At 35.9% G+C, this 17,880-nt stretch overlaps 1 protein-coding gene across 6 annotated transcripts in view; it reads right to left on the bottom strand.

Annotated features, from left to right (window-relative positions):
• The window catches only part of AKAP7 (A-kinase anchoring protein 7), an 87,017-nt gene that overhangs the window by 62,986 nt on the left and 6,151 nt on the right, over nucleotides 1–17,880 (bottom strand). For all 6 annotated transcript variants that reach the window (XR_009747110.1, XM_061474879.1, XM_061474878.1 and 3 more), the window contains exons 4-5: nucleotides 15,652–15,788; nucleotides 10,229–10,389 (exon numbers count right to left, since the gene is read on the bottom strand). Coding sequence is in view for 5 of the 6 variants with exons in the window: in XM_061474879.1 (XP_061330863.1) it covers nucleotides 10,229–10,389; nucleotides 15,652–15,788 (298 nt within the window). In the remaining variant the exon portion in view is untranslated. The remainder of the gene's footprint in view (nucleotides 1–10,228; nucleotides 10,390–15,651; nucleotides 15,789–17,880) is intronic.

The following is a 17,880-nucleotide window of genomic DNA, read 5'->3' on the forward strand; positions in this document are numbered from 1 at the left end:
CAGGCCCACTTGAAAATTCTCTTTTAATGTCACTCCCCACTTCGAAGATGCTAATGTATTTTACTAAAAAAAATAGCCCAACCTTTTATTCTAACTCACAGGATGCCAAAAGGACAACCAGATTAAAACTAGTGAAGGATTTACACAATAGTAATAGGGGTTATGTTACCGTGGCAGATGCTGATAAAACCTACCACAATGGTTGAGGTGGGAAGGGACCTCTGAAGGACATATGGTCCAAACTCCCTACTCACATAGGGCCACCTACAGCCAGCTGCCCAGGACTACGGTTGGGTTTTGTGTATCTCCAAGGATGAAGACTCCACAATCTCCCTGGGCAACCTGTGCCAGTGCTTGGTCATTCTTGCAGTAAAAATGTGTTTCTTAATGTTCAGAGGGACCTTTCTGTGCTTCAGTTTATGCCCATTCTCTCTTTCTACCCATTGCCCCAGGTACGTATACATGTACAGGCAAGCATAACTGATATATAGATCTATTATAGACCTATATATCTAAATCTATACACTACATACCTAGATGCGTAGACCTACTATTTATCTGTGGATACAGCTATATATCTATCCACAAGTACAGCTTACCTACTTGTATTATTTTAAATTGTGCCTGTGGGGAACATTTCTAAATTTAAACTGAAGCCCCATTAAGCTATTGTGCAGCTCTGCACACGAATGCTTCTGAACAACTTTATTAACATATCAAAATAGAAGACTACAAATAAATGTTTGCTGCTTCTTCAAACTGAGATACAGAAGTTCAAATTAAGTCATTTAGTTATGGTGTGCACGTATTCCCATGCATCTAACAGCCTGCTTATTTTCTATGTTGGTAAGCTAATAAAACCCTACATTTATTTAAAACTGAAATTACCTGTAACAAAGCCATTTTCTGGTCCCTGTGTTTGGACTTCTGAACTGCATAATTTGGGGACTCATTGACTTTGATGTTGCAGCAAAGGATTAGTCTTATCAAAACCAGGTTTACACTACCCTGTGATATTCTGGCTCAGTCTTGTGGACTGTAGTCTTTTTTTTCTCCCCTAAAAGATCAAATTCCTTTTGCCATTGTGTCTTATACCATGCAGTGCCTTATCTCCCAGTCTGCAATTAAGATCTCTGCTGGGAAAGATTTGTCCCTTTGAGGGTGTCCCCCTTACCCCAGTAAGAACTTAGTGTCAGACCAGTGGTTTGCCAATGTGTGTCTATGTGCATGTGTCCACATATGTTCTCATGATGATCAGACTTCTCACACAGTTTTGTCACGGCATAGTTATCCTAAACATCACAGGCTCAAGAGATCAGCCACACCTGCTGGTACTATAAATATCTCCAGTTTTGAAGTTTTTGACACTTGGGAAAAGTGTGACATTTTACTGGGTAGGTGACTTGGAAACATAATTAGCACAATGTTTCCTTCTTCTAAGATAATGAATAGAAAGAAATCTACGTAGATGGGGGAAGAGAGTGGGGAGGGAGAGGAGAAACAAAGGGAAATGTTTTCCTGGCAGCACACAAAGGTTAAAAGATAATGCAATATTATTAATAGCCATGCAGCATTTTGAAGAAGTGGCCACAAGAAAGGTTTAAAATAAATGGGGGAGGAGGGATGGATGCTGTGGGCAAGAGAAAGTTCCAGACTTATGGGACAGCATGAAAGTGAATTTGAAGACTGAGCAAATACAGGAAGGTTAAAGTTTACAGTAGGGATTGCCTGAACTGAAAGAAATTAGAGGCCACTGACAAGTCACAGACAGACAATGGGTCTTAAGGATCTGCCATCTTTCCCCACTCATCATCATTCCTAGCCAGACAGAAAAATCAAACAAGATCTGTGTTTTCCTTTATTAGTCTCAGGATGCACAATGTTTGCAACTTCAAGTACACCCTAGAAAAGTCTAAGGCTATTTTTACAAGCTCAATGACTTCCTGGAACAAATTTTTGGACAGCTTTCAGGATGTCTTTCATGCAATCTGAAGTACTCTGCAATACCATTTTGTACCTTATTTTTATAATGTCAAAATTACTGAATGTCATCTGCCTCCCTTACACTGGATGCAGCTGAATCCATTATACAACTGTTTCCCCATAATTAGACTTGAAATGTGCTACATGAAACTTACTCAGAACTACTACATACTGGAAAGGCTCAAAAATTCAACAGCTAGATTAATACAGAATGATTTATGGAAAAAATTGCACATTGAGCCATATTCTTCAATACAAAGGGCCACCTTCCTTTTCCAAGATTTCACGAGATATGGAAAACTGCAATGTGTGTACATTTTCTTCCAGTCTATTAATTTCTGCTTGTCACTAGGAAATGTTCCCTCAATTAAAATGTTTAGAATTTATAAAAGGTATTCTGTCTTGTTACTGACAAATTTTTGACTTCACACTTTGAACAGAAGAAAAGCCAAACATTGATAACTTATAATTGTAACTATCAAGTTAAGCTGTGTTAGATTTTTTAAGTTCATCATTTTTAAGAGTATTCTGCTGGCTGACAGCAGAAGTTCGGGGTTTACAAAGAAGGTCTTCTGGTCAACCTTTCTTTCCTAATAGCACTGAGAATAATGCTGATGCTAATATTTTGCATGACCTCAACTATATGTTACCAGAGGAGACCACCCCAAATTAAAGAAGTATATCCTAGATATCATGTTATGCTTGAAATATACAGTATATATTAAAATATATAATACACAATCAAAGGCTGCATCAAGCACCAATCTCTCTGCCATGATCTAGCTGAAGATATTCCTGCTCATTGCAGGGGAGTTGGACTGGATGTCCTTTGAAGGTCCCTTCCAACCCAGCTATTTCTACTATCCTACCATTAAGACCATTATGAAGGATAGGATCAGCATGTGGAATGTCCCTGGCTGCTGCCTGGCAAAAACTACTGACTCTTGAGCACCTCAGCAATCCCCAGTCTCTGATGAGAAAAAAAAAAAAAAAGGTGGCTAAACCAGGGTCAGGCACTACCTCTTGCGCTGGTTATTTTTATCCACAGGATGTAAGGAAAGGAAAGGCCTTGTTTCTCATCTCTTCATATGAAAAGTGGATATTTTTTCTCCCCCTCGGTACTAGCAGTTCTCTAGTTGTTAGCTTCACTCTGCCAAAGCAACATCAAAGTAATAGCTTTTTACTGTGCCAAAAGGTAAAACAGAACCAAGCCAATTTCCTGATGATTCTTCCACTGCTACTTGGTTCTTTATTACTTGGGCTTTTCCACACTGAGTTGCCACTGTACCACACCACTATCATGTATCAGTGAGCTATATGATTATTTCAAATATGGATCAGCAGAATGCATAGGTTCTGTTTCCGTCACCATACATACATATAGAAGAAAGATGTGCTCATTCAGTTCATAAAGTAGAACCCAAGGAACAGCTGGACCAAGCAATCCCCACTTTGTGCATGGATGCCAGTATGTAAGGTAAGCCTTACAAGACAAACAATGATAATGTGAAGGCTCAAAGTGCTCGACTGAAACAGAAACTTAGGTGGCATTTCTTGATGCTACCTAAAAATTTAGTTACCTAAAAGTTAGTTCTTTTACTGGCTTTAATCTGTTCCAATACATCCTAAAAGTTTGTTGCAATCACAAAAAGAAGTGTGTGAAAGTACCATCTTTTAAATCACAAAAAACATATCTTATCACTTCATTTTAATGAGGCATTTATCAGAGTTATTCAGTGTTTGGCAGCATAATATGAAGAACGTAAACAAAAATCTAAAAGCATTTGCTATCCTTGCTTTCAGAGCTCCATCCTTTACATTTTTAGCATCAAAAAAAAAACCCAAATGCGGAGATCATTAGTGGGTGTTTTAGAGGAATGAAGGCAAAGAACATAGTGAACAGCACATCCAGTTTCATTAAATAATACAACTGTGCTTACTGGCCTTTAACCAGATCAGCGTATTTGTTCTGTACAGAAGGATGTTAACAAACACATCTCATAATAAACAATCAAGGAGAAATTAAACAGCAGATTGAGAGCCAGGCATGGACATCGTTAATTTGTTTCATATATTTTACATACCCGTACTCTCCCCCTTGTAGGGGACTCTATCCTCTCTGTACCTTGCTAAAAATGCCATTATACAGATAAAATCACATCTTTTATTGATTTGGGGGGGTGTGCGTGTGTGTGTGTTTGTTTTGTTTGTTTGTTTTTCCTGCTGGTTATATTCATCACACAACACAGTAGATATATATTTGCTGGCACAGATAATTATATTCTTGAGACAGCAGAACATTGCAACTTTCAGCTTGAGAGCATGCTTCACTTCTTGCTGTGGATGGAGCCAAATTTCTACAATGAACTCAGTAAAGTTCTGCTATACACATTAGTGGGAACTGTAACTAATGGCACATGGACTAGAAGAAAATCTAACATGTCACAGCAGTACATTTTTAATGTAATGGTCATTTGTACATTTGTTATTTGCAACTGGATTTGGACTGGTAGCTTTTTGTTCACTTTGTGTAAATCAGTTGTTTTAGTGGAAAATTACAACAGTTTTAAGTTCTGAATTTTTCTGTCAAGTGAAATCACTGAAGAATAACTGACAAGAGGCAAACTCAATTTATCTGGAACTAAAATGAACTAAATTAACTGAACTAAACTATTTCCTTAGGCTCTCTGAAGTCAGGACAATGTAACTCACCCTAAAATAGATGCTAAACATGTGGTTTCATAATTTTTAAAGAAGCTCATAAACCACCATCCTCGCCAAAACATACTAGTCCTCTCCAGCCCCAAGCCTGCCCCTGCTCCTATCTTCTGTGCCAACAGTCATGGAGCTATTCAGTGAACTGCACTGCAAAACTGTGAATAGGTTAAAAATTAGCTGGCAAAGGTAGAAACGTTAATTTAACCGCAGCTGAATTCACCTTGTGGCTGTACAAATTTCCAGCGCAACAAAATGGCCAGACTGTTTTGGTATGGTGGCAATGCCAGCTTATGCTTGAGTAAAGCTGTAATGTACCTAGAGAAAATGGGCGGTACGACTCACTTTCCATTTGTCTCTCCAGTATGGGCTGTTAGGAAAATCCATTTAGTGAAATTGAACTAAATGTCATTTATATAAAACTAAAGGAAATTACTAGTTCGGTGTACCTGTATGTCCGTCCAGTGCATTCCTGTAAAACACTTGACTCAACAAATCAACGTTTCTTAAAAACAAGGGACCAAATGCAAAGGAAATAATTATCTGCATAAACAGAAATGTAACTTTTTTATTCATGAAGTACAAGCTCCCCCTCATGGTCATGCCATAACAAGCATCACTCATCCATAAAATCAAAATCTGCAAATCTGTGGGTAAAAAACAGGATTCATCTATTCACTTTCATCAGCTTCAAACAGCATTCACAATATAATAACCAAAATGAAAACTGAAGCCAAACAATCCATTACCTTTTCCAAATTCACTTAGTACTTGTGCTGGTTTTGGCTGGGGTAGTTAATTTTCTTCATAGTAGCTTGTATGGGGTTATGTTTTGAATTTGTGCTGGAAACGGAGCTGATAACTCAGGGATGTTTTCGTTATTGCTGAGCAGTGCTTACACAGAGTCAAGGCCTTCTCTGCCTCTCACCCCACCCCACCAGCAAGTTGGCTGGGGGTACACAAGAAGTTAGGAGGGGACACAGCTGAGACAGCTGATCTCAGATCACTGAGAGCTGCGAGAGAGCTGATCACAGGGATATTCCATACCATATGATGCTCAGGCTCAGCACATAAAGCTGGCAGGAAAAGAAGGAAGGGGGGATGTTCAGAGTGATGGCATTTGTCTTCCCAAGTAACCATTACACATGACGAAGCCCTGCTATTCTGGGGATGGCTGAACACATGCCTGACCATGGCAAGTGAGGAGAATTCCTTGTTTTGCTTTGTTTGTGCATGCAGCTTTGCTTTACCTATTAAACTATCTGTATCTCAACTCACAAGTTTTCTCACTTTTCTGATTCTCTTGCCCATCCCAACAGTGGGGAGTGAGTGAGCGGCTGTGTGGGGCTCAGTTGCCAGCTGGGGTTAAACCACAACAGTCCTTCAAATACTCTGTAGTGTAGCAAAGTACAAGAAATGAAAGCTTCTTTTAAAAAAATCACTGTAACTGTATACATCGCTTTTAGGTCAGGATTTTTAAAAAGACTTGGACAAAGAGTGATTAAAATACTCCTCAAACTTCTATCATAACTGTTTAGCACTATTTCTGGTTGATACTTCTATAATGCTAATGTCTTTTAATGGATTGTTGGGAAATAACTAGCAAATCACAACAAACAGAAGATCCATATTAGCTCTGCTTTTCCTGAACTTTTGGTTCTAGCAAACTTACATTTAAATTGTGTTAGACATGCACTTACCATTATAATGCTGTACCACACTCAGACACTATTGGTATCAAACAAACTTCCATACAGTTTATGGAACTAAATGGACTCTTACAATAATCTAATTTAACTTAATATTTTTTTCTATTGCTTGTTACAAATGTTTTTCCTACAACATTCATGCTGAACACAACACATGAAGTCAAAATTCACCTTAGAGCATAGCAGAAACCAACCATAATCTTGAAGTAGCAAAAGAGTAACTCTGTAATGAACTGAACTTAGGTCTTGCAAAGAAATCAAACCAGCTGCAGAAGTGTTTTCTCCTTACTGTTCCATGGACAACACCAGAATGATTAACATTTTGCAGGCAGCACTGTACATATATTTTTCTTTCTGCCAGGTTCAGTTTTAAAGTAGCAGCTTTATAGGGACACATTTTATCAAGGGCAAGACATACTAGGAGCCAGAATAAACTCGTGACAGATAATTTGTCAAACATATATAAGCTTAAAACGGTACAGATGAAGAGCTGAATAGCAATCTTGACAAAGATCCTGACAATAGCAGCCTAGCAGAAAAGAATTTACAATATTTTCTCCTGCAGCTCTAAAATTGTCTATTCAGGATACCATCCACAGAGCAGGAATACCAGGCATAATTTTGACATACAGCCTGTTTTGAATTAATAATGAAATGTATTACAGAAAATAAACTCAATGGCACATTTCTGCTAATACGATCCTTTAAGTTGGAAGGTGTATTTATTGTGTCACATACAACCTCAAGGAAGTACTATATGTTCTTTTCTCCAAAATGCAACACTTCCCATGGGAGGTTTGGCCCTTAGAGGACTGTCTGCTAATGTTTTGTAAAAACTGCACGCAAACTAAATTGTGTTGCAATGAACTCTGTAAGTGTATTCTTACATTAAAGGAATTATACATGTTATACACTTGCGGAGGAGAGAGAATCCTAACGACTCTGTTGTTTACCTCACCAGTTTTGAAGAGTTCACATGGATTCATTTAATATTATTTTCTATTCCAAACTGCACTGCCCTGAAGGGTGTCTATGTAATAAGAAATTATCTATTTTTATCAGTTTACTTACATTAAATGCTTTGCTATTTAATCTAATGAAGACATACATAGAAACTATTCAGTGCATTCATTTTCTCCCTGCTCATACCTGGCCTTTCCACTAATTTGACGTGTAACTAAGCTAACTTTTGAAACACACTTGTATAACCTTCAGTGTTACCTAGTTACAGATGTAAAGTCTTTTCTTCTGGCAAAAGCATCAATATAAAAACTGAATTTGCTTTCACAAAGGTTATGTGTTATGAAATAATATTACCACTTCCAAGAAAGCACAAAAAGATACTCCAAAATCAGCAGCAATTCGGAAGTTAGGTTACAACAGTCACTAAGAAATGTTAAGAGAGCATATCCTAAAGTCATGCCCAATAAACATTTCCGGTCATTTTATCATTTTCTCCTGGTAATGTTCAGCTTCCTACCTTGTTTCAGAACTAAAGCCAGAGAAAGCAAACATCACTGTAGAAGTGCAGAGACTGAAGGACAGGCCTAAAGCCAAGAAATGCTTTGCTGGGTTGGCAAAATGTAGCAATGAAATAAGAAACATTTTTACTAAACAGCAGTGTTGTGAAAATAATGATGTACAGCTGTAGTTCTAATACAAGCAAAGAATGCTCACCAGTGAGTGTCAGTAGTTATGCTTTACAAAGAAAACACAGGTTTGCTTGTTTGCTAAATTTTAACTGTACTACAAGTTTGTCTACAAAGGACTGTCAAACTGAAAAACAGGTCAAAATCTGATCTCATCTTTTCTAATTCTTGATAAAAATCTGGTTCACTAGTCTCAGCTGTGTAGAAAGTCACGCATAACGAACTCCTTTATTACCTGTAGTTAAAAAGATATTTAGCTCTCCATGTCTAGCAAATTAATTATTTTGTGAGTTCTTAACTATAAACTTCTCAAAATCAAGTTTCTGTGACTAAAAAAAAAACATTCATCTCCTTCCACAAGAGGTCCTGAATGGGAATACCTTTTATTAATTATCTCAGTTTACAGAACAGCACACATACAATATTCTGTCACCCTCAAAGAAATCTAAAGACAAACTCGAAGACGAGGATGAGGAAGCATATTGTCCAAAGGACTGAAGAAATACTTGATAGATTCAATCTTGGAAATAGTTATAGGATTATTTGACAATGGAAGCCTCTCTGGAACTCTAACAATCATTCAATTTCTACCATACTGCTATCAAGCACTGCTTAAAATAATAAAGCATTCCCCAATAACAGTATAAGCAATTTAGTAAGCTGAAAAGCTCACAGTCTTCAACTGTTCTTTAAAACCTAAGTTAAAAAATACTAAATATTTTATAAAGGCACTTCAGAAATTAAACTAATGAATTGCTCGAGAAAGGCCTGTATTAATAATAAAGGCTTTCCCCATTTTTCCTCTGTATTGGACTGCAAAGAAGTAGCGTGACAGCAGCAGTCTTTGCTGCTCTGCAAAATGTCCTATATGGGTTATTGCACTATTAAAAAATGGTGTGACCTCACATTCCTCAGAGCACAAAAGATAATTCATCAATACTGAAAAACTCTTTTAAAGAAACTTTTCCAAGGAATACTTGGAATTGTCCGGATAGTTTTAAAGGACACCAATGAATTACAATCAGTACTGTTCTCTGAGAATTTTTATTTAGGATCTGTAAACAACATACTTTAGGTATATAGACTCATAGACAGATAAGAACTCCACCTTGGTTTGGTCTAGGTACTGAGAGCTGTTTCTCAGCTGGTATTTATACTCCTTTTAATTTATAGACTCCTATTGACTTGAACTGTATCTTTGGATGCATTTTACCTGACTGGCAAAGGCAGTAGCTTTAGCTCCACTGGCAAGAAAGAACTGAGAGGTTTGCTCTCATAGTAGCATGTTTCTGCCACATCTTTCAGTAACTTCCTAATTGCTACAGGAAGGCAATTAATATTGAACAAGCCACAGACTGATTCCACAGCTGCTTAAAAAAAAAAAAAAAAAATCATCAAGCTAAAGCAGCATCAAATCCAACTTTGGCAGACAAGTCATGTCCTTTTCCTGAATGCCCCCAATTCCTCCAGGGGTGCAGAGAAAGCTCAGATTTTACTTTACACATATATGGAAGTATAAAAGTACATTTTATGATTACAGTATTATTACATTTATTTCATATGCATGAAGTACATACATACACCTATACACACACACCTGTGTGTGTCTGTATATGCGCTTACACATGTGGGAGTGGTAAGTCACAATTAATTGACTGAGATTTAAGAGGGATATGTGTAACATGCAGGAAACGCAAACTTAAAAGACTCCCCAGATAATGGAAGATGAAAGAACATCACTGTCCCTCAGTAATCTACTCAGAATAAACACAAATGAGAGGATTATGTAACTTTGCAAGCCAGGTAAGATATATCAAGGATACAGTTCTCAAACTCAGGAAGTACAAATATGCAAACCGGAAGGGGTACAAATATCAGCTGAGAAACAGCAGATGGTACTTGGACCAAAACAAGGTAGAACATAATCTTTATATCCATCTACAACTACTATGTTTTTTACATTTACTAAGTATAAAAGTATCATAGAACAGTACTGTCTGTAATTCATTAATATCCTTTTGAACTCTGCTGGGAAATTTGTTACGTAGCCCTTATAGACGCTAAAGGTAAATTAATGTTGACTAAATTAGCACCAATTTATCTTTGTGTTCCATTGTCATCTAGGTTACCAAAATGTTTTTAAAGCAGTTAAACTAGATTGACAAGTTGTACCTGCTATTTCTCTAAGTATAGCTGTATGATCATTTTCTGCCAACTTCACAAATCCAACTTCATTTTTGAAGTGATGAATTCCTTGAAAAGACAAATCCACAGTTTTTCCTTTCAGGAGATCTTCTATAAAATCTTTGCTGTCTGAAAGAGCACCAACTGCTCTGTCAAGAGGAAAGAAAATATTTGGAAGTTGTTTACATTGCTAGTAATCATTATCCTATGATTCTCTGTAAAAAAAAAACAACAAACCACAAAGTTTTATTACTATCCATTTACTATCTATTCAGATACTTTTGCACTACTTCCTGCCAACGCACTCAGTATTATTACCATTTTATAAAGGTAAACTAGTTCATACACCCAGCTGTAAAACCACAGAAATAATAAGGCAGACCTGGCAACAGATGTAATTCCTCAAAAGAGTATATCTCAGTCCTCAACATGACTACATATTACAATGACAGTGGTTCTATTACTCTGTATATCTCATTTAAATAAGATTCTTACTTGGCAGCCCCATTCTTAAAGTAATTAACATTTTTCATTAATTTTCATTAATGTTTTCAGCTGAGCTATCAGGAATTTCCGATTATTAAAAGAAGCAGCATTCTAAACTGATGCTTACTTTCTTTAAGGGATAAGCAGCACACACATATAATGTACATGTAACTTAGGAAAGAGGTGCAAGCCTGGTAGCTTTTTAATAATTTTATTAGCCACATTAAGTTTACGTATGACTACATGAAATATTTGTTTTGACCTGCACTTGAAGCGATTCACTTGCTAAGCAAAAACTATATAAGCATTCTTGTGTCTTCTAAAGCGCTCTCACACGCTCACAGTTCTTAGTTCTACTGAAAGAAACTGAATTTTCACTAAACCTACTCACTTTTTGAACGCTAGATGGCAGAAACAGGTTAAAAACGTTCAAGAGAGTTTATTTCACTTTTTCTGTCCTAGCTGGATGAAAACCATCACTATGATTTCTAAAGCAGGCTAAATTATAGTCTTTAAGCCTGTACAATTACAAACAACCCTACACACGTTTCCATTGTGTTTAACAAGACGGACTCTTGATGAGAACTATGCATTTAACTGAAACCTAGGCCAGGATAAGAAAGGTGTTAAGGTGGACTACATGATAAAATACCTTTATTTGATGTAGTCCTCCTGTGGCTTTTTATGCGACTTTAATCTACAGCCTGCAAGTACTTTATATCCTATATAGCCACTTTAAACAACAATGCCATTACTTGTTCCTTAGCAAAGATATTTTTCTTTCAGCATAATCTCTGCCACTTAACTACCCTTTTATTACCATTAAACAAGCCTGTTCCTGTGTCTTCCGTATGTGCTATATTTCAAGACCCTTTAAACCCACCATCTAATATTGATTATACCTGTCAGATTAGTTCTCAGGTACTCAGGTGTAGGTTTATTTATTCACATGAACCTGAAAATTGCTCCAAACCAAATACTCCAAAGGTATTTCAAATACTCTGTGTCAGACTGCAGCAGGCTTCCAAGTAGTGAATCATGCAAACACCTAAAACCAATCTCTGGATTTTTTTGCATCTGAGAACTAGTATACAGAGAGCCATGGAAAGCTCTGATCCCCAGCTGAACAAAGTATTATATTTCCATACTTTAGGATGCGCAGAAGAACTCACTGACCAGGTCAACTCCACCTGATTAGGTCTATGAAAAGTCAATTTAAAGAGTGAAGTGTGTTGTCAGTTTAGCACTGTGTCACTTAAGATTTAGTTCTTCTTTTTCTTTAATAGATAATCTTGTATACACTAAAATATTTAGAAGAATAGCTGTCATCTCACTCTAGCATATTTTGTACTTTTGTATTCTATCGATCACTTTATAACATCTAACAATTGCTTTCTAAGAATGCATGAGGACAAACATTTCCACTGAAGTCAATAGTAACAAACACAACAGTGCTATCTTCTTGTTGTTTCATACCAAATAGTATTTACAATGCCAAATAGTTGCACTCAGTGCAATTAACCCTCAGGGATAACAAAAAAGTTTACAAGCATTTTACTCCGAAGTGGGGAAAGGGAATTAAGAAAAAAAAAAAAAAAGCCTGAAGCAGAATATTCTAAGTGAATACAAACTAGGATTACAGAAGCAGTGCCTGTTTTTTTTCTGTATTGTTGCAATGTTGACATTATAGCATTTAAATTCTAAGTGATTTTTTTTTTAGAAATTTCTGAATTGTTAAATTTGATTATGTGTCAGAAAAAGTAACCCTGAAAAAAAAAAAAAAAGCCAAACTGAATCCTTCCAGCTCTCATATTTGTAATGAAAAGGTTAGATTCACAGAGTCTTTGACATATAAGGAAGAACTTGACATTATGGTCGGGTAATGAAGGCATTTATTGCAAAGGTAGGTATCCTGATTTCTAGTACCTGATCACATAGCTATGCATACAGTTATCATGGACTAGAACTTCTTTGCTTGAAGGGAGTGCTTGCTTTTCTTTATGGTTTTTAAAATCTCACATTCTTGATTTCATATAGTCCTACAAAGAGAGATGTGAAGTGCATTCATGAAGGCTAGACCACAGCAAATCAGTCAGGAAACTCGCATGGGTATTGCAGGTCTGGATTCCCTTAGAAAGAGTGGCCTGGAATACAGATCTTCCATTTTCAGGGTGAAAGCTGTATGTACTAAAATACCATACAAAGGGCTTTGTGCTGAATTGAATGTTATGTTTAGCACATTCTTATCACGCATTTTGACTACAAATAGCATTCAACACATTTCATTGCTGTATAGACAGAGGCACTATTGTACAGTAGAAAAACTGTAGATATCTAAGTAATTTAATGGATCCAAACCTAAGGATCTGTGAACTCTCCCATACCCAACTGACTACCTGCACTTTATTTGAGGGATTACTGTCAGCCTACGTTACACACAGGTCCTTTTGCCAGCCTGGATCTTGGTTTCTTCTCATTAACCTGCTATCAAAAACCGGTGAAGCAAAGAAAAGAAAATTCAACTTTTTTACCTTCAATTTCTCCCAAAAGATTAAACAGAAAGCAGAATCCCATCTAATAGAAAATGCAGTCTAGAATACCTGAAGATATCTGAGCTAGATGCATACAGGAGGCATCTGGCCAGGGAAGGGGGTGAATCTGGAGAAGCTGCTTCTGACTAGAAGGACAACTCCTGGGTGCCTCGACTGTGGAGTTCTGCTGGGAGAGGCAGAGAAGAACTCCATAAGTAAGTGTTTGGGTGGCAGTCAGACAATGAAAGCTGAGAAGGAGTTCCAGGAGTAGCAAAGTACACTGAATTTGAGAATCTTCGTTTGATATAGTTTAGGACTTTAAAAAGTATTTATGAGGAGGCATATTTGCCTTCAAGATATCCTCTCACATTCCCTTTTTAAAAAGTTCATGCTTCAAACCCTTTTTAAAAAAAATCTCAGGCATGCAGTCAGTGGTTGTTCTCACCCATGTTCAGGTGCTACTAGAGTTAGCTCATCAAGCAGGGCAGGAGGAAGCTGATGTGTCTACCCCAGGAGACAAAAGGCACATGGAGAGAAGAGAGTCTACCAGATGTAATATCCTCAGCTTTCCTTTACATTCTATGTTCCTGGCTGCCTGTTTCTCTCCCTTTAGATCAGACCATTGGAGACAAGGCTGCTGACAGACTTGCATACTCACAGTGTAGAGTCCTCAAGGATATAGCGTTCAAGGAAATGAGTGTGAAAAACAAGCAGGGCAATTGATTTAGATATACTGGTGTATGTCGTTATTTTTAGGTGCGTTAAATATTTTTAGCTAAAATACTCCTTATTAGAAGCATGCCCTTGACTACCAAATGGTTCTTATGTTCTGTCTTGGATTCTTGCTTTCTTATGAGCAATCTGCACTTTAACAGCCAAACCTTTGAAGGAAAAAATATTCAACATATACTTACCAGACACCTTATTTTGTAACTGTACCATAACCAAAGCAATGTCTCACTGCACTTACTCAGTATTTTATCTAGGTAATTCAGTACATGGACCACATGCGTGCTAACACTGCAGAGAAAGCCAGTAAGATAAACATATATATATATATATACACACATATATATGACAGAGAGGCCCTGAAAGAACACATCTGGGGGTGACGAAACCATGAGGCTTCTCTTTCACAGACTGAAAACGGTATGATGAATTTTAATTCGTTAGCAATTCACTACAAAACTGACACATAAGCCATAGAGGATTCCCAGATGTTCTTACAATGCCAGTAGGCCATTTATCAGCACTTCACATAGTATTCTGTTAGTTACCAAAGTGTTTGCAGTATCAATTCTGCAATTATAATATGTGAAGATTGAGACACCACATATGCATGCCATTATGTACTACATATAAATAGAAACTGCCAAGAAAGTCTGTGTAAAGTAGGACTATTAAATACACTGTTTGTTTTCATTTCAAAATTACAACTAGACACGTAAATTATTATTCTGAACATTTATAAATTACAGCTGTATAGACAGAAGTCTGAACATCTTTGTATCAACCACTGAACTTGTACATTAAAGTAGGCCTGTGATAAATAGCAAAAAAATAACCAAAGAACTGCATTTTATAAAGGAAGTAGTTGCATCTTAGACATGACAGACATCATTGTATAATAATAAGCACATCTTTCCACAACTTTTCTACATTTTATATGATAAAAAAATCAGCTATGTCACTGAAGTAACATAAAAATTATACTTTTGAGAAGGTCTAATAGCCACCTCTCTTTTAAGTGTACTTAGATTTTGAGTATAATAAAGTAATTTAGGGACATTAAAAGAAAAAAAGCAGCAAACCTGTAACTGCATGAGGCATAAAAAAACCTTGGAGTTAGGGTTTATTTCATTGAAGTCTTTCAGCAACAATTACTAATTCAGCTTATAACATTTGCTAAACTACGAAAATTCCCCTAATAATCTGCTCATTGTGCTTTGCAACAAAACACTGTTTTAAAGTGATTACTTTAGCAAATACGAGATTTGCACATGCAAGTTCAGCACACAATAAGGAAAATGCAAGGGAAAAATTCATACTTAATTCAGAGCTCATGACATACTGCAAATTATGAAAATTACTAACATTAAGATTAGTATTTTAAGAACAACAGGAATTAAATATTCAGTAACCCTAGTATTTTAAGGCCCTGTATTGCAAAAAATAACCGTCAGTTACCCCTTCTATGAACCCTTTTTTATGAACTCCTCCAGCAAGAATACTTGTATATGCCTTGTATATAATTTAATGCCTGTATATATACATATAATTGATAATTATATATACCTATCCTTTAAATAAAATAAAAATGAAATAAATTTATATATACATATAATTTATAATTATAATTTAACACTTGTATATAATTTAACACCAAATACCTACATGCTAATTTCTTCTTCATTGGATAAATGCATCACAAACATGGTGACATGCAATGAGCCAGAGTGAACCATTGCTTTGGAAAATCTTTGATCCTTTTGTATTACTGCATCTTGGACAGCCTGAATACTCCTATTAATCTGGGAAGAAAGAGGTAGAAACAACAGTTAGCAGTTACAATTACTGTATCCCATCATGCAAGTGAAAGGAAAACATACAAACTGAAATCAAACTTTTATGTAAAAACCATTCTAGCAGAAGAAAGTTTTATCCTCTGACAAAGCTGTGTTAATTGAGCCGAGTAAACCCAAAGTGGGTACAAATGGAGTGATTAATAAATCACTGGACACTCCCCATCACATCTTAATAGGAGCCTGCTTCCATATGTAGGATAAATTCATGGAAAAGATTAAGATCAATCAGTTTTATACTGCCATTAATCCAAATAAAAAGCTTCTTCAAGGACTTTCTCTGCCTGCTTTGCTAAACTTGTGTGCTGCTATGTGCATATGTGTCTGGAAAGACACTTTCAGGAATATCTAGTAATAATTTGTAGAGATTCCTGATCTAGAATTCTGATTACACTACCCCATAGACAGATATAATTTATATATTCTCATCAAACATATTTTAATGAAATTCCATACAATGTGTACACAGTTCAAACTTCAGTCTTTTTCTTTAAAATTAGTTGAACTACGTTTTCTTTGTTGAAAATCATTTGCTTTATAAACTGTATACAAAATGTTAACTGTGCTTGCCATTATAATAGTTTTATTGTAGTGATTTAAAAAAAAAAAAAAAAGCCAACAAAAAACCAAAACAGACCAGAAAACAAAACAAAACACAAATCAAAACCACCCAAAACACCAAACAAAACAAAATAAAAAATCTGCAACAATTCTTGAATATGTTACTGGAAATTAAATTAAATCAAATAACCTTGACCATCTGACAAAATGAGTTACTTCTTAAAGCATGATAAGCCAAGACCTAACAGATACATGAGTTCTGGTGTAAAGGCTGAAAACCCACAAAACCCCAGAGGGGTTACAAGGCAAAGAGATAAGCAGGTTCACACCTATATAAAATCCACTAGGAAATCAAGCTAATAACATAACAAATAACATATCTTTGGAACAGGATTAATTCCAAAGACGGACAGTTAGCAGTTTCAGAGACAAGTTACTGCTGAACCCACTAAGAAAGTATGAAATAAGCTGCCTTTCTGATAAAGGCAAAATTTCTATTGAAGACTGTAGGTTATTTTTGTCTGCCTAAAGTGACATTATTCTACACAATCTATACTATTTGGAATTAATTAAAAAAGAAAAAAGAATTTTTTGGTGAATTTCAGGAATTTATTTTTAATACGTTTTCCCAGAAGTTATGTTGTCAAAATGTAACACAGTAGCTGTAGCCTAGCTGTGACATCATAATGCATAATAAAACTTCAGATTCATTCTGTTTTCTTCAATAAATCTAAGGTGCAATTGACAGTTGAGTGTGCGGAATTTTAATTAAGTGAAACAGGACTCTTCCAACTTCTCTGTATAACTAGTTATGACCCACTGCATAAATGAAAACTTTAAATTGCTTTTTAATCTGCTACTTACATTACCTTACAGAGTTTTATGTTACATATCAACTGCTATCATGCTATTTCTTTTAACTTGATGTTTCCTAACTTAAAGTAATGTCAGAAGGCAGATGATACTTAACAATTTCCCCCTCAGATTTTAAAAAGTGCTCCAAAATAAGGCTAAAAATTCTGATTTCAAGGTCCCCTCTCTCATTACTTGGCATATGTTATTCTGAAGAGTAACAAAATAACTTAGTTCTGCTTACTGCAAGGATGCTATTAGTAAGTGAATATAAAGACTGTAAGCTTTACAGATTTAACAGATTAATTATAATTATAAGCAAGACAGGAGGACGCTGAAAGGCAAACTGACCAAGTGGTTTCATCAGATGAAACACAACATAAAAAAAATTTACAAGAAAAAGATACAACGATAATCATCCATTTAACTGTTTTTGCACAAGTAATAATGCAAATTTCAAGATAAATTCAAAATTAATGGTATACCACATTTTATTTCTGAAGATTCAACACATAATTAAAATGAAAAAAAGGGGAAAAAAAAGGAAAGTGCTTAATTTCCAAGAGGAAGAGTTCATTAAATGGTCCAGAAACATCCCTTATTACAAAATGATTCTCTCTGTAAAGCT

Source organism: Pezoporus flaviventris, unplaced genomic scaffold, assembly GCF_033815535.1.
Source record: "Pezoporus flaviventris isolate CSIRO_AGI_PZ_B2104156 unplaced genomic scaffold, CSIRO_AGI_Pfla_v1 ptg000081l, whole genome shotgun sequence".
Classification (NCBI taxonomy): Eukaryota; Metazoa; Chordata; class Aves; order Psittaciformes; family Psittacidae; genus Pezoporus; species Pezoporus flaviventris.